Source organism: Tauraco erythrolophus, chromosome 2, assembly GCF_009769465.1.
Source record: "Tauraco erythrolophus isolate bTauEry1 chromosome 2, bTauEry1.pri, whole genome shotgun sequence".
Classification (NCBI taxonomy): domain Eukaryota; kingdom Metazoa; phylum Chordata; class Aves; order Musophagiformes; family Musophagidae; genus Tauraco; species Tauraco erythrolophus.
Window position 1 is genome coordinate 49,052,412 of NC_141466.1, and position 23,336 is coordinate 49,075,747.

General features: G+C 39.9%; 1 protein-coding gene across 1 annotated transcript in view; it reads right to left on the reverse strand.

Annotated features, from left to right (window-relative positions):
- The window catches only part of MYOM2 (myomesin 2), a 73,317-nt gene extending 50,813 nt beyond the window's left edge, over positions 1–22,504 (reverse strand). Inside the window, exons 1-10 of the mRNA XM_086608339.1 lie at positions 22,398–22,504; positions 21,257–21,376; positions 19,480–19,618; positions 19,145–19,302; positions 18,174–18,266; positions 7,301–7,389; positions 7,170–7,220; positions 6,724–6,888; positions 2,217–2,378; positions 664–805 (exon numbers count right to left, since the gene is read on the reverse strand). Coding sequence (XP_086464465.1) covers positions 664–805; positions 2,217–2,378; positions 6,724–6,888; positions 7,170–7,220; positions 7,301–7,389; positions 18,174–18,266; positions 19,145–19,302; positions 19,480–19,618; positions 21,257–21,376; positions 22,398–22,504 — 1,226 coding nt within the window. The remainder of the gene's footprint in view (positions 1–663; positions 806–2,216; positions 2,379–6,723; positions 6,889–7,169; positions 7,221–7,300; positions 7,390–18,173; positions 18,267–19,144; positions 19,303–19,479; positions 19,619–21,256; positions 21,377–22,397) is intronic.
- Between the last annotated feature and the right edge of the window lie 832 nt (positions 22,505–23,336).

The window sequence follows — 23,336 nt, forward strand, 5'->3', positions numbered from 1 at the left end:
AGGGAAAAGCATGCACTTCAGTGGAACAGACATGCAAAACAGCACTTGGATCCCTTGATCGCAGGCTGCCTGCGCTGAGCTGAAACCCCAGCAAAGTGCAAAGCAGATGGAAGGAGAGATAACTGCCATTCTGATTTAAGCTACCAGCTCCTGGGAGCCCACGCCTTGAGCTCCTGGTGTACCACAGTTAAGGTAGAAATAAAAAGATAATGTAATAATTCCTAGATTTCAGCTTTTGCAGTATACCGATTAGAGACTAAATCTAATTCAAGATGCCCATGGATTCTGGCTTCTATAAATTAAATATTGCCAGGGCTCATTCTCTTATTTGGAGGGCCGCATCCATACTATTGAACATTTTTAGTGTCTGATAAAGTGCAGCTGCCTGCAAGCGATTACTGGGAATTGCCCCTGGCCCTTGCTAACTCCTAGACTATGCCCAGAATTGCCTGGGAAGGTACTAGATCATCTGGGCTAGAAGTTTGCCAGGGAACAATTTAGCAATTTAACACAGTAGGCAACTGAATTGCTGTGCCTAGGGTCTGTAAAAACATATCTAAATAACCCACATATTGAAGGATGTAATGGTAATTTTTTTTTATCTTCAGTATATACACGGCTTTGGCAATAAACAAAATTAAATAAATCCTAATGTTTACATACTTGTCAACAAAATATCCAATGACTGGGCTCTCACTGGTTGTGTTTGGTGGTTTCCAGGTAACGATAACATAGTCTCTGTTAGCATCATGGCATTTAACATCCATCGGCGCTCCTGGTGCTCCTGCGATCAATGCATCAGCATCTAGACCACAAATAAAAATAAATCACTTTTGATTCTGACTCCTCTGAAATCTACCACAAAGACAAAAGGAAGATTTCCACTTCACTGTGCTATTTGTTTATATGAATGGGAGCCCAAAGATTTCATTACACACTAATTCACTGCACTAATGAATCAGGCCCATGATGTCTATATCTCCGCACAGACAAAAATGTTCAGGGATATTTTTGAGGGCAGAAAAACAGTTTAGGCATCAAACACCAACTACTTTTCATAAGAATTAAAAGCCCAATGACCCCATGTGGTTTTGATGCTATTTCCCACCGAAAGCTGTAGCTCAGGGGATTACTGATCAGACCAAGATACTCAGTAAAGAACGTGTAGCAGAGGAAAATAAATCTCTTGAGGAATAAAAATTTGCAAACTCCTGGTATATTTCTAAGGCTACTTTTTATTTAAAGACTTACAATACCAACAGACATAAGTGATTACTGATGTCTATGTTCTGCCATTAAGATACCCTTCTGTGGCTTCATTTTGAAAGCTGTTGACTGTTGTGGGCCCACAACTCCTAACGTCTCCAAAAAGGTAAAGTTCTCGCTCTTCAAAGAAAACTTTCTATAACACAAAAACATCCTGTAGAGAGTCTAAATTTGTAGAGTCCAATTGTAATCAGTTGTGAGGTGGCTGCACTAGTCCTGTGAGGAATGTTGTCCAACGTATTAAGAGAGTGAATGAAATGTTCAGCCAGAGATATTTTCATCTTTCAATGAAAAAATAAAAAAAGTGAAAACTAAGTTCTGCTCACAGGTGCCTGTGGAAACTCATTCTCACATCACTAAGAACTGTGCATGCTAATGTGAGGGAAAATTCTGACCATTATTCTATTTTAATATGTTTACCTCTCTTTATCTACTTCCCTTGTGAAAACTGTTTCTTCAGTGAGCTAATTTCTTACTTTGCTTCTTTGCTTTGATTATTGAGATGATTGTGATTGGTATAGTGGTGGGAATATTTCTTTTACTTTCTCCTGTGCTTCCTCCTAAAGCTAGGCACAGGATATGAGAATGCCCAACAGCTCATTCTTAGCTGGCAATCTGTAGAGATAAAACTATCACAGTGAGGACTGGTAGTATGCAAAGATGTTTGTTTTTTTTTACCAGGAAAGGAGATTGCAAAGAAAAAAACAGGCTGTTTCTTCACAAGAATGATTTCTCTGGTTCTTCAGGAAAGACAATATCCTCAGGAGCATGCTCCTCTTGAAGCTCCCCATTCATGTAAGGTGACTATTTTTTCTAGCATAGACTACTACAAAAATCAAATTACTATCAAATACCACAAGGCTGGACTTCTTTTGTAGTTCAGTCAATACATGACATTGTTTAATAAAACTAATCTTAATTTCTCCCCAAGAAACAGATGAAAAGTTTACCTCGGACAAATAGGTATGCACTGTATTCACTCACTCCACCTTTTGTAACCATGCGCAGGGTGTATAAACCTTCATCATCTTTGTTCAGATGGGTGAAGGACAGAGCTGCCTGGCCTTCTCCAAAATACAGCTTCGTCCACTTGGAGTCCTTTATCAGCACATCTGGAAGAGAAGACCCATCAGATACATTACTATGCTGGCCAGAACAACCTACGTCCTAGTGTGGCTCTCTGCTAATCAGGGGCACAAACTAACCTCTATGCCAGCTTTATTCAGAGTGATGGTGCTTTGATGCTATGAAGACTCTACAGAGAGTAAGCTGTGTCTCTCTAAACTTATTTCATCAGTGAATTTTAAAGAATATGAGGTCTCAGACTACTCTATGCAGTGGCAGCAACAGAATTTCCATCACTATAATTCTTAATATGCTGACAGAGAAAAGTATTATCCATGTTTTGAAACAATGACATGAAAACCTGCCTTATCCTGTAATGAACGCAGGGTGGAACTTTGTTTCACTTTTAACATGTCAGGTCAAATGTCAGATTACTCAATTTCTTCCTCCAAGTTTAAAGACCACATTTCAGTTTAATCTGAAGACTGCTACAAATATACACCAAATTTAAATCTTCAAGGCATGCCTGTTATGCAGTGAATAAAATTAAATTTGAATCTCTCACAGGTGAGAGGTGGTGACCCATGATTAATGCAAATTAATCTGATTGCCTAGAGAAACCAGAGCAAAAGAATGAGTAGGATATTTTATGCTAGTCAAGGGACTTTCTTATATCAACCTTTTTAATAATTGATTGGATTATTTTTGATTTAAACTCCCTAAGACCTATTGCATACTAATTTATTGTAATCAATGCAGCAGAACTGTATTTAAAGGAGCTGAATATCTATGAATGTTTATTATTCTATTGCTTAAATACACTTTGGAGCAGACACTCCAACAATTGCAAAAGTATCAGTTTTCCCACCTACCAGACAAATTGCTTATGAAGGTATAAAAAAATGACACATATTCAGATAATAAAGCATCTGGAAGACACAGACTAATAAAACTTACAGCAGTAAATTACATATTCACCAAAGCATATAGTTGTTTTCTGAGAAGTGTACAATGTAAGTTGAGTCACATTCCTTCCTATGAGATCCTTAATCATGAGATCCTTACCTAGAAAAACTGCATGTCCCCTTTCTGTCATGCACATCACAATGGTACTAGACTTCATGTAGAGAGATATGAAGTACTTTAAATGAAATCAGAAAATGTCTTCACCTAGAAACTTTAACCAATGCCTGAGTTCTGAAGAAAAAACAAAGTTGAGTGACCAGCACCTCTGAAAAGCAGGTCACTTATTTAGCCTCCACGTTTGAGTGGAATGGTAGACACTCTAGTTTGAATACATAGAAACTGCAGGTAAGCTTGTGATATCTATTAAGGTCAGAATCATCCATTTCCACTCTTTATGTGTACCAGAGACCAGAAACTGCAGAGGCAGTCATGTTTGGCAAGAGCAGAAAAACTTCTCTCCTTCACACAGGGCCAAAGACCCACTAGATTCCCTAAGAAAGTGGGAGCTCTCTTTTTTAATGCAGTCTGGATGGTTGACTTTCTAGAAGCCCAGAAGAAGAGCAGATTTTGGAGGCCACAAATACATTCATAAGTTCTAATAGAGCAGGTATTCATGCACCTGCCATCACAACAATATTACAATTACAGGGTCACACAGTTGCACTCAAATTCCCAATCTAGCTGTGTGTTGTTCTCTGTCACTTCTCCCAGAATTTATCAAATGATGAACCTGCAGGGGACTAACCCTCAGAGGCAGCGTGACTCAAACCTCACATGCTGTTTTCAGTACATAAGATAATTTTTCTAAAACATTATTCTGTTGAAAATTCATATAAAGAGTGGGGAAATACTGTACACTGAAGCTTCTTTTCATCATGTATTTTGGTTTGCTGAAGTTTCAGCTAAATGCTGCGCTCCATGATTTTTCCCTCTGAATTCAATTATTTTATTCTAGATTACAGTATAAATGGCTGCAGAATGCTGGTGGATATAGCTTCACAATGTCTATATTATATTAGAGATGAATAAAAGAAAGCTCCTGTTCATAGCTGAACTCATATCCAGATTAGATATATATTCCTGAAGTATTATGTTGATTTAGTTCTTTCAGTATCTTATATTGTTCTAAGAGGACCATGAATTCTAGACATCATATTCATGTTTGTCAAATCCCAAACCACTTTAGAGGATTTGATTCAGTCGACTTATATGCCCCTAGGAGTCTAGTAGACATCCTCAATAAGGTTCACTCGCGTGAAGCTTATTAATGCTGGATAAACACATATTTCTCTTGTGTACAATTATTAGAAGTAAATCATACGTATCCATCTCAGGGCCTTAGCTGTTATTATTTGATTAACACAAACTGAAAAATTTTAGGAAAAATACAGTTTGCCTTAATGCAAGAGTGGAATTAAGTATTACCTCTCAAAAAACACCAGAATGTCTAAAGCTCATGATGTTGAACAAATTATTAACCTTCTTTTTTGTTTACATTTATGCATTGCCCCCAGCTCTCAAGAGGCTCAACACAGGGAACTGTAGCACATAGCAAAGGTTCATAGTGCATGAATTCCTGCTGTGTTTGAGAACAAGTTCTGCCAGCTGATGCACCTTGGAAATACTGTGATCCATGCATGTGCAACAAAGGACAAATTTAAGCTTGTTTGTGTCATCTCATGTCCTGTAACATAAGTAGAAAAATGAGATGAAAGCCTATCTAACTCACTAGCAAAAATCTATTGGCTTCAAAAAGACCAAGTTTTCATCTCAGGTTTTCACAGGGAAGGTAAACTTCAGTCAAATAAGGGGGAAAACAAAGAACATAATATTGTTACTTACAAGAGGGAATTATGTTCCCTCTTGTTACAAGAGGGAATTATGTTGGCATCGTCAAGGGTTAAACTGAAAAGGCTATAAGATTTTGTTCATCTATCTATAGTGCAAGAACAATTCATGTTGGATGAAAAGTGAAACAATATGGGGCATCTCTTGAAAATTAGCAGTTCATCAGAGCTGCAGTTCCAAACCCCGAATTTCAGAGGTTTGGCACCTTGAGAAACTAGGCTCAGTAGAAGACAAAGTAAAGGTACCATTGAAGCTGATGGCTCACCTCAGGGTGAAGTGGGCGATTATTTATGGTGATTACAAATCCCTGTGTACTTCAGCAGGAATAGAATTTGGGTTCAAGGATGAGCCTTAGATTTTTGATTATTCACCACTCAAAAAGGCCATTTTTATAATTCCGTATTTTTAGTTTTGGTAACATCTAATAGTTCCATCACAATGAAATATCCACAGTGATAGACAAATTGGAATGAAACACTAAGTAGCAGTCCATTCCGTGAAGGATGGATGTGAATCAATATAAATCTATGAAGTACATGAAACAGAAGGCATAAAAGCATCCTTTTTCTGATTTTCCTAATCCTGAATTTTCTTGACTGCCTTATTACTCTTGCTGCCACTTCTTAGTTTATGCACCACATTTTGTCAGCTGTGGAAATTTCCGTCAGCTTGCCTGGAACCAGTCCGAACATCAATCTTGGGAGTCCACCATTCTCAAATGTAGTCCCTTTGGGGAAAGGTCTCACCATTCACAAATAACCAAGGCTTTCCTTAAATCCTCAGGAAGAATATTTGCTCTAGAATCCTATATAGAGATTGTGGTTGGTGAAGGGTGGTGAGTTAAATAACTACAATAGCCTGCTGTCCATTAAATGTTAAGTAGTTTTATGTTTCAAGACCTTTTTTTGGTGTGGTGAACAAACACTACTCATGCAGGGTTCATGTACCATCCACCAGAGTATGTGATATGCTTCAGTGATGTTATTCTCAGTACTTCCAGTTAAGATCGCTTCATTTGGCATAGCATAGTTTTCCACTGACGAAAGAGGCAAGGAAAGCAACCTACCAACATGGCATGTAAACAGCAGAGCAAAGGCATGGGTTTCAGGCATGGCTCCTATAAGTACTTCTGAACTATATATTCAATGGATTTTAATATAAAATTCACAGTCAATACTGGAGTAGATGGAAGTGGAGGCTCAGGCACACACCTCCGTACTTCAAACTGTAATTTACTGCTCTGTGAGACCCTTCAGCTCTGTGGTCACAGCATTCGATTATAAATCATGGCCAAATCTAGGAAGTGGGTTTGGATCTCCACCTAGTCAGTAAATGTTCTAACTACTGTGTTATTAGATAATGTAGGATTAACTCCTGTTACTGTAAATGTGTGCTCAAGAAAAGGTTGAGCAAGTCACTTAATAGAAAGAGAGTGTAAGTCTATAAATTCTAACTAGACATATTTGTTTGATCTATTCCAAATTTAACTCTGAGAATCTCATGTTCTAAGCCTGATCTGTGTCCTCAGTGTTTCCTCCTGTGTTTTTCGGATAGCTTCTATCCAATGTACTAACTTACCATCTCTATACCACTCAGCACGAGGTCGTAGTCTTTTCAGGTCTGGGGTGATCAACATAGAACACTTCAGGGTCAATGTTTCACCTTCAGTTCCAAAGGTGACTCCAAACTTCTCCAGAAACTGAACATCAATGTGGGTGAAGCAAACATCATACGACAGAGGCACTATACATGAGAAAATTAAAACATTCTTGAGTATAAGTGAATTATACTTGGCACAAACAGATTACTGTCCAATCTGAACAGGAGATGGAGCTCTCCATTATACTATATGCTGGTCTAGAAACGCAACTGGTAAAGCAAAAGCATCTGGACAGCTCCTATTGTAACTGAATGCTTAGAAAGCAAAGCCAGAAGCAGCAAGTTGTATCCAATTTTCTCATCTGTAAAACATTACTCTGATAAGAGTATATAAACTATTTAAACAAAAAGAAGAAAATGCTTACAGTGGAAGGGCATTATCCCAGCTGGGTGAGGTTCTTCACCCTCTCTGAACCCTATAAATAAACAGACAATAAATATTCAATGACATGAGCATGATATTTATTTCTTGTTTTAATCATGAAGTAGGACTTACTTCGCACAATCACAGCACAATTAGTTGATGTCTGCCCATGGACATTTGTTGCAACTGCCGAATAGGTAGCAGAATCATCAAAATCAGCTCTGAAAAGGGGAAGGAGGAAGACAGATGACTCTTTATGCAAATACAAATTCTTTTAATGATTGATATGACAAACCAAGCTACGTCAATCCTGTGGAAAGTGTATAAAGCTCTTTGTTGGTGACACAGTGCAAGACCTTGATGAAAGCTGGTACAGTTTTTCTCTGAAGTTTTATCACAGCTTAGTGTGCAGGCTGCATTAACTTGAGCAAACTGGAAATGACCTTTAGAAAATGATCAAAAGGTGATAGTTGGAGGATGCCAGTCTGGCTATTATCTTTCTATACGTAACCTTCTTCCTTAATCCATCTTGCCCTTCTGCCACATATTTTAAGTAAGAGACATGGAAGAAAAGTACATGTGGTGCTTGCAGATATTCCTCCTGTTATGGTTATTCCCAGAAGTTACATTAGCAGATATATAGCCAGATGTTAAGATATAGGCACAAACTTTGATGTACCAGTTCTTTTCTTATATAAAATGGGGTCAGTCAGGAGAAGAACTATTAACATAAAAATGAAGGAAAGGAAACTAAACTATGTACAAATATATTTTTTTTGCACAATTACTCAAATTTACAGTTGAATTAAAAGTATTTGTTATGTATATAATAAATATTAATATAAATGACTACTGACTAGAAAAGTTAAAAATATTTTGGACTAATATTTGGTAAAATGCAGATTTGGGTAGAATGAGTTTTCTTCAATTTTGCTGAAAGAACTCAGTCCAGATGAAGAAACAATTTTGAAAAATGTAGATTTCATTTTCACATTTCAGAATGAATATTTTAATTAAAAAAAAATCAGAATTTACTTCTGCTTTGTTTTCAGAAACATACTAAATACTCTAATATGAAATACATTTTGAATGTTTTTGAATAAATAAAAATAATAAATATTTTATATAACTATTTATAATATATAATAAGTAAAAAGAAATATACATTAAATATAAATAATGATAAAAATTTGGTTTTGAATAAACAAAACTTTTTTTTGATCCAATTCAATATTTTTTCTTGAACTTTTCTCATCAGCCACGTATCCTACAATATACCTGTCAAAAAAAATTGTCGATTTTTTTATTTCTTGGAATTTCTACTAGGCTGAGACATCAGCTAATCAGGGTGCTGTCTATAACACACATAATTGAATCCTCTTCTGTGTAGTTCCTTTAGTAGTGCATTTAATGGAGACGACTCTGAAATTTCCAGTGATGAGATACAATGTTCTGCATGCATGCACTTAGTTTCTTCTCAGAAGAACAAATTTGTATCTTCGTGGCAACTGCCAGATGAAAGGGATGAAATTCTGGTTGCACTTGTCTTCTGAGAGGTCATATATCCCAGGTGTGAGAGAAGAAAGAATATGTAAAAGTGTTTGATGTAGATTGCATAAGAGAACGCCAGTTTGAGGGTATGTAGCATCTGTGACAGGCACATCAGACACCTATTTTTCAGCTCTTGCATGTACTCTGGACAGTGTCATAGCACAAAAATGATACTATCTGTACTGTGATGTCTAAAACACAACTTGGTGAAAGCTCTATTAAATTGAGATTTCTCTCTCTAATCATACAAGACTAACAGCTCCTCCTGGAGGCTAATCTTCAGCCATACATTTGACAGAATAAAGAGAGAAAATACAAAGTTTATCATAAAATTAATTATCAAAGCCAGAGGAGTAAATTCTAAGATTAGGCCACTTAACCAAAAAGCCTACAGTTGGGTACGAAGCCCTTCAGCACCCTACTACAGTCTGGACAGGCAAAGTCTGAAGAACGATTACAACACTTTGAATACTAGGCTTGATATTATTCAACTTTTTTGTTTTTTCCAGGAAGGATTTAAAAAAAATGCCAATACCTGTTCACAGATCTATATAAAGCTTAACTGATTCTGGACTTGCTTGAAAGCTGTCAGACTTGGCGACCTTTCTTTGCACTAACTTCTTAAAAACAAGAATAATTTTTTTACTATGCCAGCGTCACACTATTTAACATTTGGGTGATAAAATGCGAAAAGCAAGGAAAAACTGCAGTAAAACTGCAGACTTCTTTCCTAAGACTCGTTATAATGTCTCTATACTGAAATGTACATAATTCACACATTTCTCACAGCCCAGTATAGTGTCTTGCTATAATGAAACAAGCTAACAATAAATGAGGCATCTCAAAACTTTCTTACAAGAGGTGTTGCAGAACTGACTACGAGAACTGTAAGGTGTTCCCATAACTCTGCACTACAACCCTACTTTGAGATATATAGAATATACATTGAATGGTACATGGTACATATTATATTTAAAAACATATATTATATATTAGTAATTTAAAGAGCGTTAGGTAACGTCCCCAGAAACTGGATGTTGATCACCCTAGTGCCGATGTGTTAGAACAGCCCTTAACATGCCTTGGTGTGTGCCAGCTCTCCAAAAGGATTTCTGGACACAGGTCAGGAGATAGAAGGGGTTCATTCCCAGAAAACAGTCTGGATGTAACTACCTTGTCCTGAAGGACAAGAGAATTAGCCCATCCCATGCCAAGAGGCCACTGTGGCAGAGAATGTATTTAATTTACTATGGCGAGTAGATTTCAGAAGTGTAATTCCTAGCCGCTAGTGGCAGGTATATGCCATACCTTGCAGGCTGATGGTGCACACTTACATCTGACAGGACATGTGCTGAGGAAGCCATGCTGCGATTGCTGATGAGGTGCTGATCCATCTCTGAGCTGGACACGATTTAGGCAGCTTACAGCACCCATATCATAATGGAGTGATGAACACTACTCCACCATTGCTGTACTAGGTTGTTCCTTCACATGAGCAAAGCATTATTCCAGGCTGCTCTGCTTCTGTCAGATCCAACTTAACTGCTCTTTAACAGTTGTTACAGAGTGTTAACAATAAGGAAAAGATAACAGTATATCTTAATTGAGTTTAACTCTGATTAACTATCACTTTAAAACAGTCATCATCTAGTCTCAGTGTTGGATTCATTTTCCATCAAAACAACAGACAAAACAGTCATAGGAATTAATTTCTGTAAGAATTACACAGGATCTATTATCCAAAGAGTGATTTATCACTAACCACAAGGTGGCATACAAATAATCCAGAAATTATAGAAATGTATATTCTGAACAAAAGCGAGGCCCCAGTCTGTGCTTGACAACCCAAAGGCGTGTAAGAACTGCAAAGTTTTCTCCCTAAAATAAAGAGGCAAAATGGCAGATACCAGATTAACCTTCCAAATGGATACAAATCTGTGCTCATCTCAATTTCCTCCCCATAGCCTTGCTCTCTCATAAGGAACAGTAAAATATATTTCTTAATGAGATTTCCCTGTTTGTGAGAGTCTCCAAGGTAGACAAAACAGAATATGATCCTAAAAGTCTCCGGAACAGATTCACAAAAGTGTTGTTTCTTTAACTCGAAAAGTTCAACGTCTGAAAGCAACTATTTGGCAGAAGTTAGTGATGGAGTGAGAATTAATTGTCTCAGGGAGAACAAAAGAAAGAAGTTACTGACCGAATGACTGACCACACTCTTACAATATCCTTTAGTTTTATGAAGAGAAACAAGGTACTTACAGTTATTATAAACATACAGGTAACAATTCCCTGGTGTAGGTACTTTCTGCTATTTAAGAGATCCTAACAACTCAACCCATTTTCTGGAAGTCACTGTTTTGAAAGCACTTTACAATTCCTTGCTATGATCTCTAACGCAAGTCGCCAGGAGATAAATCAAACCAGCTTAGATAGCCAGGCAGTGGACTGCCTTCAAATCTGGAATTGGAAGCATACAGTGTTAGTGGGTAAGAGCTACCTAGTATATTTCTTTAACACACACTTTGAAGAAAGCCGGGCAAGATAGCAAGTCACATAAGGTCCTGACTCTCCTTTTGTGCCAGGTAATACTCAGACTGAGGATCATCCTGGAAGCTATCTACTTCCCTGTATGCTAAAACCCCTAGATTTCCTAAATTACACTGTAAAGTGCATTGAGTCAAGACCAGTTAGAAACGATGTTTGAAGTACCCAGGAGGCAAGGTGTGATCTCTCCAACAGTTATTCTTACATCACGATGGAGAATGTGTTTTTCAACCTTTATAAAGGTCAGATAAAATACGCACAAAGTACGTTTAGATAGCATGAAGTGTGAGTGCAGAGCTGTATCTGTCCCAAGTTGCTAATACTTTTTGTGAAAATTAAATTGCCCTCAATCCACATGAGGTTCTGAAGTGCTAATGTTTGTGCAGGCAGATACATCTGTTTAAAATGCATATATTCGTCCATCTGCCTAGTGTAGATTTAAACACAGGAGTTAAGAGTGAAATAACATTTTTGCCTGAACTGGAACACAATTCAGTGCATGTCAAGAACAGGAAGCAGAACGTAGTAAATTACACAGAGTAAAAATTGCCTCCTTTGAATTCAAATGACAAAATTTTCAGTGTTATGGTTATATGACATGAAAACGTGGAACCACTCTACAGGATTACTACTTCATATACTGATTCTCCAGACAGACTGAATTTGACTGATTCTTTTTTGTTTAATTGGATTTTGCTTTTACGGAAGGGGGGGACCTCTGTTAGGGGGTGGCCACTGCCTCAAGCTCCCAACCGTTGCAGCTTACAGGAGACAGGGACCGACAGGTGGGAAGATCCCAGACCATTTCATTTGGGGGCTGCTTTTCGCATTTCACAGCACGGAAAGAGGAGCAGAAGCATGCCATGCCTGCTGCCTGTGTGCTCACCGGCGCTGCATACCCGTGCAAGCCTGGGAGCTGCAGTTTTATCACCGAATCAACCCTGCACAGCTGAAAGGCTCTGGTCAGAGCGCTGGCTGCCTCTGCTCTGCCCTGCTTCCACCTGCAGCCAGAGAAAGGGCAGGCATCGCCCGCTCGCTCTCCACCTTAAATCACCTCAAGCCTATTACACCCGATCAGACTAAAATAGCGCCGTACTGACCGCGCAGTGTCATGTGTTAAACCGCTCGAAGAGAAGGTTCGTTCAGCTTTTAAGCTTTTTTGATGCGAAGCGGCGCAGGCGGTGCTGCGAAGCGCGGCGGGCCGTGCCGAGCGGCAGCAGGTCCCGCACTGCGCCCTGCCGGCTCCGCAAGGAACCGGCTCCACCGCGGCCACCAGCGCTTCTCCAGAGACGGCTTCGGGAGCCAGGAGAGCGCCCTGGTGAAAGGCGAGACGCTGCCAAACTTCGAGCCTTGTATAGGGGAGGCTGCGCAGCCACATCACGCTGACAGAGCTCTGGGAAAGCCGCCTTACTGCCCTGCTCCTTCCACCGTCCGGCCCCGGCGGCTCACTGCCCTGCTCACCCAGGGCTGGTGGGCATCAGGAACCGCCCCACGCAGGACCGTGCTGTGGGACTCTCTGTGCCCCAGCCAACGCATCAAAAGATGTAATACAGCCTTTCACAGTGGCATGAAGCCAAGGGATTCATTTAAGGAGACATCATGGTAAAAACCTCCCGGTACAGCCCTCAGACTGTTACCCGTTACTGCTCTTCCATGCGGGTGGTGATGAAGGCGCAAAGCATAGTCCAAGGGTGATCAAAAGAGACTTCAGGGCCATGGGATGGTTGGTAAGGGAATCTGGAGCACAGGTTGTCTTTTCCTCTCTCCTTCCAGTTGCGGGCAGCAACACTGGAAGAAACAGAATTGCCTCGTCTGTTAATGCATGGCTCCGTGGCTGGTGTCACTGCCACAGTTTGGGGTTTTTCAATAATGGAACGGCCTACACAGCAACAGGCTTTCTGGCACCAAATGGGATTCACCTTTCCCAAAGAGAGAAGAAGGTCTTTACTCATGAGCTACCAAGGCTTATCGACAAGGCTTTAAACTAAACTTGAAGGGGAAAGGACACAATATCAGGCTCACCTGTGACAAAATGAGAGCACCCGAAGAGCAGCAAAAGGGAATTCAAGGCACTCCAGCCAGTAAGTCAGCAACATTGGTGGCCCAACTTCATGCCTCTATGCAAACGCACATAGCATGGGGAATGAACAAGAGGAGTTAGAGATGTGCACTCATCTGCAGGGTTATGATCTTATTGGCATCATGGAGACATAGTGGAATGAATCATCATGGGAAACATAAACCCCATTTTTAAAAAGGGAAAAATGGAAGACCCAGGGAACTACAAGCCAGTCAGTCTCACGTCTGTGCCTGGCAAGTTCATGGAGCAGATTCTCCTAGCAGCTATGCTAAGGCACATGGAAAATAAGGAGGTGATTGGTGACAGCCAACATGGCTTCACTAAGGGCAAATCCTGCCTGAAAAAATTGCTGGCCTTCTACAACAGGGTTACAGCATTGGTAGATTATGAAAGAGCAACCGATGTCATCTACCTGGACTTGTCAAAAGCATTTGACACTGTCCCACATGACATCCTTGTCTCTAAGTTGGGAAGAGATGGATGTGAGGGATGAACCACTCAGTGGATAAGGAATTGGCTGGATGATCACATTGAAAAAGTTGCAGTCAATGGCTCGATGTTCAAGCAGAGACCAGTGATGAGTGACGTTCCTCTGGGGTCAGTATTGGGATCGGTGCGGTTTAACATCTTTGTCAGCAACATGGACAGTGGCATCAAGCGCACCCTCATCAAGTTTGCTGACGACACCAAGCTGTGTGGTGTTGTGGACACGCTGGAGGGAAGGGATGCCATCCAGAGGGACCTTGACAGGCTTGAGAGGTGGGCCTGTGAGAACCTCATGAAGTTCAACAAGGCCAAGTGCAAGGTCCTGCACGTGGGTCGGGGCAATCTCAAGCACAAGTACAGGCTGGGCGGAGAATGGATTGAGCATAGCTCGGAGGAGAAGGACTTGTGGATGCTGGTGGATGAGAAGCTCAACATGAGCCGGCAATGTGCACTGGCAGCCTAGAAAGCCAACCGTATCCTGGGCCGCATCAAAAGAAGTGCGGCCAGCAGGTCGAGGGAGGTGATTCTGCCCCTCTACTCAGCTCTTGTGAGACTCCACCTGGAATACTGCATTCAGCTCTGGAGTTCCCAACACAAGAAGGACATGAAGCTGTTGAAGTGGGTCCAGAGGAGGGCCATGAAGATGATCCGAGGGCTGGAACACCTCTCCTATGAAGACAGGCTGAGGCAGTTGAGGTTGTTCAGCCTGGAGAAGGGGAGGTTCCGGGGAGACTTTCTAGCAGCCTTCCAGTACTTAAAGGGGGCCTACAAGAAAGCTAGAGAGGGACTTTTTACAAGGGCACATAATGATGACAGGAGAGGCAATGGCTTTAAACTGAAAGAGGGGAGATTAAGATTAGATCTAAGGAAGAAATTCTTCACTCTCAGGGTGGAAAAGCAATGGAACATGTTGCCCAGAGGCATTGTGGTTGCCGCATCCCTGGAAGTTTTCAAGGCCAGGTTCAATGAGGCTTTGAGCAATATGATCTAGTGGAAGGTGTCCCTGCCCATGACAGGGGGGTTGGAACTAGATGATCTTTAAGGTCCTTGCTAACCCAAACCACTCAATGATTCTATGATTCTATGATTCTCACACATGTATCAATCACTTCAACTACTGATATCTTACCCTTAGAGGATTCATAGAATCATAGAATCATAGAATCGTTAGGGTTGGAAGGGACCTCAAAGATCATCTAGTTCCAACCCCCCTGCCATGGGCAGGGAAACCCTCCACTACACCAGGTTGCCCAAAGTCTCATCCAACCTGGCCTTGAACACCTTCAGGGATGGGGCAGCCACAACTTCTCTGGGAAACCTGTTCCACTGCCTCACCACCCTCTGAGTGAAAAATTTTTTTCTTATATCCAATCTAAATCTGCCCTCTTTCAGTTTAAATCCGTTGCCTCACAGTCTTCTCTGAATCATGGAATCACTTATCAGAAATGAGATGAAAGATGAGATGAACAGATGAACCACCACCCAGAGTGGGCTGACGATATCTCTTCTCCCATAATTATGAGACATGCCAAAAATATAATGAAACTCCAAATGCCTTTTCTTTACTGCTCAAGGGAGACATTGAGCTCAAACTCCCAATTGAAGAAGCGTAAAAGGAGCAAGAAAGCAGCACTATATGATAATGATAGCACTGAATGCGTGCAGAAAATGTGGTAAATTGAGCACAGATCATCATAAAAATATGAGACAGAGAAATTAAAATGATCTGGTTACTGTATAAGCTTGTGGGCCCTGGAAGACAGCAAACAGAGGGGGGTGAAATTGTGTCCACTTACTACTTTAAGACGACAAGGTGACGTTCTGGTTTTGATGCCCAAAGAATTTTTCCACTAGGATCAAGGAATACTCATAGGAATAAATATCACACTTGCATCAGAAGGAAAAGTTCACTGCCTGAGCTTCACTGAACCACTAGAATGGTAGCCAAGAAATTCCAAGACTGTTCTGAGCGGCTGCAGATCAGATGACATGCAGCTCAGCACTTCAGTATGAACAGCTGAGAAGAGCATAGAAGTGGATAGGTAGAAGATCCTTACGGTTCCACTTCCCGGAAGAAAAATAATGCTCCAAATATGTGTGCACAAAGATGTGTATGGAAGATCCAGAGTTAATTAATACATGGTTGTATAAAAACATTAATAATATATATAGTTTAATCACTACCTATGCTTCCATTGTTTTCGATACAAGAAACACCTAGTATTAGTAACGCACTGTTAAAGCATTCTTCCATTTTCTGCACGTTGATTTTTCTGTCCTTTGGGACAGAAAATATAGCTGATGGTCAAGTTTTGAAATAAAATACATTAGTAAAAAAGAAATTAGTTTAAGGTTAGAAATTTTAATTTAATAAACTGTATAAATCTACGGTAAAGAAATTATAACTCTGGGTCTACAATCCACCAGTATTCTTTTAAGTGGAGAAGGGAAAGCTGTGGGAGAGCAGGCAGACATTTTTAGGTGGTAAAATAAAAAACATACTGCCAGGCAGAATAAAAGAGAAATGGAGCAACAGTCTCTGAAGATGGCAGCTTGGTTAAACATAAGGGAGTCTGCATGAATAAGTACAGGTTTGGGACTAGTAAACAGTGGGTGAAGATGGGTGGGTGTGGAAACCTGAGTGAGGGCCAATAGATGACTCTGTAGTATGTCTGAATAAATATGATTGGATCTGAACACTCTCGAAGTCGATGGTGGATGGCATCTACACGACAGATAACTGGCACAGGAAAGAAAAAAAAAGCACCAAGGGTATATAAGCCATTAGTAGCCTTCAGTCTGATGGTTACAGATTCTCAGAAAGCAACACCAACACTGATTCTCATTTCTTCAAAAAGCTGTTTACTCCAAAAATGTCACAAAAGGAACCTAGGTACTGCATATCCAGCATCTGGACTCACCAAGCAGCTGCTCACAGACACTAACCAAGGGAAATAAACACAGTCACAGTCACTCACCAGCAGGAAGTCACCAAAAATTCATCTCCTGACTGTCGCTCACACACATCCAGACAAAGGAGAGTATTTTCCATTTTCCCTGCTGCAAGGGAGAGGATTGCAGGACAATCTGGTTTTGTCTTTTAACCTCCTGCTCTCATCTCCAAAAGTAATGTTGGTGGGACAAATCAGCTGTGTTGAGACATCTCATGGATACCGAGAGCAGTCAGCAAGTTACCCATTGCCTGGGAGTAGAAGACTATGAGCATCTTAGAAGTACTCATAAGTACTGCTACTCCTTGAGAAGAATCCCTTAAAAAGCAACAACATAGTGGTTCTTGCTGACAGCTTCTGTACAGGGATACATTTCTCCCATCCTGAGCTATGGAAAGGTGGAGAGTTGGGCTGGACTTTGTTGCAGGATGACAAAGGCAAGTAGTCCTTCCCAAAAGCAGAAGGAATGATGCACTTATTTTCTGTACTAATGCCACAAGTTTGTGCTCAGAGCTGCTTCCACTGCTGACAGATGGAGACAGGGTAGAAGATGAAATGTTTAGCTAGCCAAGTGTTAACCACAAATATTCCAGCTGCTTCAGCACAGCTGATGCTCATGTTCTGGAGAAATTAAAAGGGGGATTTCGTGTCTCTGCTCTAGATATTAAGTTCCTTTTTAAATACCATAGTCATGTCCTCATTTTCCTTTAGGTTTTTATAGTTTTTTTAAAAAAGCTTGTACCAAGTCACATGTAACATGCAATATTTCAATTGTTTAGGGCAGCATGGGATTAGTTCTGGGAAGCTGTTCTACCTGGGCATTTTCTATACCGCAAAGTTAGCATCATTTTGAAAAATAAAATTATTTAAATCAGAACCTTTTTTTTTGAAAAAAAAAAATTTACACTTCCTTACTTTTTGTAGAACAAAAAAAAAAATGAAGATCAAAAAGTAAAAAGAAACTAACATATAATAAAACAAATACTGATAACTGGGTATTCTTGCTCTGACCAGCTAAAGTTTTGCTTACTTTAAAGAGCTTCATCATGGCAAGAACATAAAATACACACACAATTTTCCACTTTCAATGCTAAGAAGATATAATTCTAATAAAAAAGGAACTACCATTCTTTCAGCTACTTACCTCTCCTTTTCTATCTTCTTGTAGATTGTTGGAGTTAAATAATAGAAATATCTATTTTTTCATTTCATTTTCATGATCTAATATTCAGCTACTTAGTGAACCTTCTCCAGCCTAAATGTGAGTACCAACAGAGAAGTGTGCTAAATTTAACTGTCTTGCAGCCTTTGTGTGAGTTTTTAATTGTATTTGATATAAAATAGTTTGTGTCGAGTATGAAAAACTACTGTATTCCACAGAATAATCTACCTGTTTATATGCAACACATGTACTCCATATTTGCTTTCAATTCTGTACTTTGCTGGATCACTTGCAGGGGTAATCAATTCCTCATTTTTGTACCTGACAATCAAGAAAAAATGAACTCATTAATATCAGCTACTATTCGCTGCATTAATTTAGTAGATTTTTACATCTAGATGCCATTTACTATCATCTGAACATTCTCTATAAATCTTCTCTACCTATAGAGTATTTTCCATTATGTATGGATAGATACACATTAGGCCATGAAGGCAAAGGGGGACCATGATTGCAGTAATAAACTGGAAAGAGAAGATGTGCACCCAAAACAAAAGAGCAGGTAGAGAGAAGACGGCATATGACTTGAACTTTCGGGTCCACTAACCCTGACACAAGATGCGAGGTAAACTTTGTCTTGGATCACAGTAAAGCATTTCAGGACAAACAAGGGAAGCAGCAACAGGATTGTGCCTCAGTTTAGATCTTCACAATCCAGCCTGGGGCTCTCACATGTACAAGACAGCACTTGTCTGGAGAGAAGGGCAGCTTCAGGGATGTTACATTAATGTCCACCTCAACAGAGGCTGACACAAAGTGAGCACGGATACAGTTCGTGACAACAATGGTGCTGTGCAAGTTTGCCCAGACTCCACAAGTGGCCTGTGAGCTCTGTGTATTTTGCCATTTGCTACTTCATCACCAGGGAACTCAACGGCCAGAAAGACTGGAATGCCTTTCACAATCCGCCATCTGAAATACTCGAGTTTGCTTCTCACACTGCACAGGGCCATTCAGAAAGCTGTCCTCCCACTCCTTCAAATGCAGTATCAACTGCTACAATCCAGTACATCTATGAGGATTATAAAGGTGGTTTAACATAGCCATTATGTATGTGACACTTATCTGTTATGCCATAACTTCCAAATGAAAAAGGCTTAACAACATTTTTAGAGGGCTAGGAAAGGCCAGTCTCTCACCATTGTACAACAGGGGTGGGAAATCCTTGTACAGTGAAGCAAAGGCTCACAGACATCTTTTCCCAGACAGTGTGAGACCTCAGGCGCACCAGAATTTCAGGAGCTCGACTTATACTTTCCTCAAGAGCATGTCTTTCCAGAGCCATATTTTCTTCTACCTATTAAGCACAGGAAAAGAAAAGACGCATTTAGCACCGGATTCAGATGGGGTAGAAGACCTAATCTTAAATCCACAAAATCAAAAGATGCTAAATCACTATTGGTATTTGAAACACTAAATTTCAGTATGTCGTATAGTTATGCTTGGATAGGAACAAAAAGGTTCAGCACTGTACCATCCTTTGTATAGCAAGTCTATCCAGATGTTCTCTAGCATGGTGCCTGGCTGTGTGTATCTCTTTTTCTAAAGCAGACAACTCACTGGCAAACCGGATCCTTTTCTCTTCACTTGCATGAGACTTTTGTTCATGAGTCCTGTAGGATAAGAAAAAATATCATGTAAGAGAAAATAATATGAAGTTTTAAGATTGTCACTCATACACATTAGGCAACTGAGGGCTCTGACACCATATCAGCAAGATGTAAAATCTAGTTTAGGAATTATTTCTGCCTATCCTAATGAGTATGTGAAATGAATATGAATTTTCCTTCATTTTCTTTCCCCCTGCATATGTAGTGCCATAGCTTCAGGTCTTGAAAGTTGACGTGGTCATGTTGACATGGTACCCCATGGTCTTAGTCCTCTGGTAATCAAGATTAAGAACCTGCGTGGCTTCCCTCTGGCCCCTCATTTTCCTTCCCATGCGCACAGATAAACAGAGGAGTGAAGGCATGTTCCGTGCCTGTTCACATCCTGTTAAGAGTTGGGTCTTGCTTATGGTGTGCCCTTGGCTCTAGCACTTGGGAATCTCTGCCAGCTCCATGGGCTGTATCAGCTGACATCACCTGAAAGATACAGACCAAGGAGTTCACAAGGATTTGATGAACCACTGCATGCAAAAAAAGCTGTCCTTGGACAAGGGTGAGCCGGAAGTGTTATAGAAACTACCAGGAAAGGGCAACATTTTGAGAAATTTGTGGGTTGTTCCCTGAAAATCTAACTATAGATTTTTCAGAATTCCTATAAAAGAATCAGCTCATGAATGTTTTTAGGAGGCACTAGCTCAAGCTCCTGCATTCATGTTGATTCAGTGAGCAGACTATGCTACTCTTTGCCTTGCCAATAGGACAAAGATGGGAGCTGAATACCAGAAATTTCTAGAATGGCTGTCATTAGAGAATACGGCAAGACTCTTAAAGCACAACCCAGCATGCCATGAAGCAAATGAGAAGACTTGCGTGAAATTCAGTGAACAGTAGATCAAGACATGATTTGTCTGGTATTTAAAAGATATTTCTTTGTACCATGTCAATGTACTTTAAATACCAGCTTTGTTCTACCATGTATCTTTTTTATATTGATAAAATTTAAGATAGTTTACAAAAAAAATAATAGTAGAACATTCTGTTTCTAGGATATCTGTTTCAAAACAATCAAAGCACCAGAACCATATGGATGTATATAATTTTTGCAAGACATTTTCTACAAAAAAGGTAGAATTCATTCTTGCAGTTTAAATTCTCTACGTCTTTGGTGCAGTCACTGTAAAGCATGGCAGAGCAGAAACAGTCAAATTCACTAAAAGGAATATTGCCATCAGCACATTTGCTAGATGACTTCATATCAAGGCTATAACTGAGACGTGACAGTAAGCCCTCCTGATATTAAGGAAAGAACTCAAAACATCTAAATTGATCCAAACCAGAAATTTAGGAATAGTCAGGTAGATCTCTTCAAAAACGAGTTTTAGATCCCGGGCAGATTCTAAATTATTTTGGTTTTAAAGCTGTTACCAAGGGTCAGAGTGGGGATTAGGGGAACAACTCTGGGTTGAAATATGAGATTGAAAGTGACACTCAGTCATTTAGTATTCCAGCCAAAATAGATTAGCGAAGAACCAGCGACAGAGAAGCCTCTAGTCTTGTCAACTCTGAAAAGAGCCCTGGCAAAAGAGCGATACTAAACGGGACCAGAGCCACTACACAGGTCAGATGGGACTAACAGAGCTTTACCTTTTCCTGGATTCTTGTATTGCTTCATGAGCCAGGGTGCGTGCCCTCCTGGCACAGAGTCTACATGTCGTTTTTCCCAAGCCAGAGGATTCATAATAAGCAGCCTGTCTGGAAGCAGCCCTTCAAATATAAAAGGCATTGTTATAACCCAGCAATTCTGGTAAAACATGCACTCACAAAAGTCAAAGAAATTACTTTAATTGAGCTGAATACCATGACTGAGCACTGTTCAGTGAGAAACCTACTTTTCATTCCTCACTAACTGCAGTAGGGTCCTGATTCTCACTTGTCATTCAAGGGTTTAATGCCCATCATCTGTCATTGGGGATCATTAGGCATTTTATTTCATTCAGTTCTATTAAATGTATACTTATCTCAGTCTTCAATCATTCAAGTGCTCTGATAGTACTTCAGTGAACCACGAGGGTACCAGCCTGTCTTATACACAAATCACACAGAATCCCGATAACATTGTCTATTTCTAAATATTTCTGCCTATCTATACTTCACATAACCTTCTGCACAAACTCTCTTCTTTCATAAGGGAAGCTAGAGAGCTTGCTAGGCTAACTAAGCATCTTAATTACTGAGGAGGGAGGACAATGATTCTTTAGCAACCAAGATACAAAGCTCCAGGCTTTGAGATACAACAAACACATATCTTGTGGCTAAAACTGAAATTTCACGTGAGAGGAGTTATACCTTTATTTATTTTTTTAAAAGGATATTGAATGACAAAAACTACAATTAGGAATACTCAACTTCAGAAGAAGGAATATCCTCATGTCATATGGAAGAATGGGTAAAAAACCGTTTCTGTGATTTACAATAATTTTCATGGCCATTTCTCTTAAGTCAGATTTTCAACTGGAGCCTAAAAGGAAGAATTTCCAAATTGGAGGTAGTAAATAGTACAGATCCAGAGCTAAAGGGTCTGTGAGTTGCAACATAGCTAGAAATTTTAGCTATGCTTGTGGGAGACTATAGACAAGGAGCATCCCAACGGAAGTGGAAAACTACCATTCTGAATAAATCACAGTTTTAAGGGGCAGAAGGGGAAGCTAAATATCTTGTTTCTAAGACCTGATTATCCAAAATAGAAACCTTTCTATGTTCCATATGTGAAATACATAGCACTTACTTTCTTGCTGCGTATTCCTCGAGTACATATCTTGTCTGAATGTTGCGATAGGACTGATCAAAGTGCTTGTGCCTCCTCTGGTAAAACGGCACCGCTACTGATGACATACTTCAGTTCGTTACAATCAGCAATTCCTGCAGAGAGTGAAATCACATTTAGCCATCTATTTCAGATACTTAGGTTTGATATTTTTACATCCATACACATATGTTTGTGCACGTACAAATGTATAAAATTTCATCAATTTATGACAAATAGAGCCATTGATGATATACATGGGCACCTCAGGATGTATTTTATCAGCCACACAGTGAGCCATGGAATCATAGATCATAGAGCTAAAAGAGAATTTGTCAGATCATTTTCCCCTTCTTTGCAGATGTCATTTCACACCTTCATAGAAATTTCCAGGGATGGAAACTTGACAGCTTTTTGGGCATTTTCAGGTGTTTCAGCTCTCCGCTCTTCAAGCCTTCTACTTTGTTCCTTGTTGCAATTTATGCTCACCCTTTCTTGTCCAATTCACCATGACAACAAAAAATAGAACGTATTCACTTTTGCAGCAGCCTGTTGAAGATTTTGTTCACATCTCCTTTCAGCTCTTGTTTAAAATAAACAAAACTGGATCATCCAATTTTTTCTCATGGGTTACTTTTTCTAGACCTCCAATCATTTTGGTTGCACTCCTGTAGACTTCCTCCAAAGCATGGCATAGTTTGCGCATTATTTGGACAGGTTCTCAGGGACATTCAGGGAGCTCCCAGGAGTAGTGTGGGTGGGAAAAGCGTGTTTACCACTGAGTTGAAGTTAAGCAAATTCTCAATCACAGTAATAAAATAACCTGGAGGTGCCCATATCCCTTTAGGTTCATTAGAAATATGATGACAACTTCTTGCAAAATTGGGAATGTTAGCAGATACGTCCTGAGTAGGTGCCAGC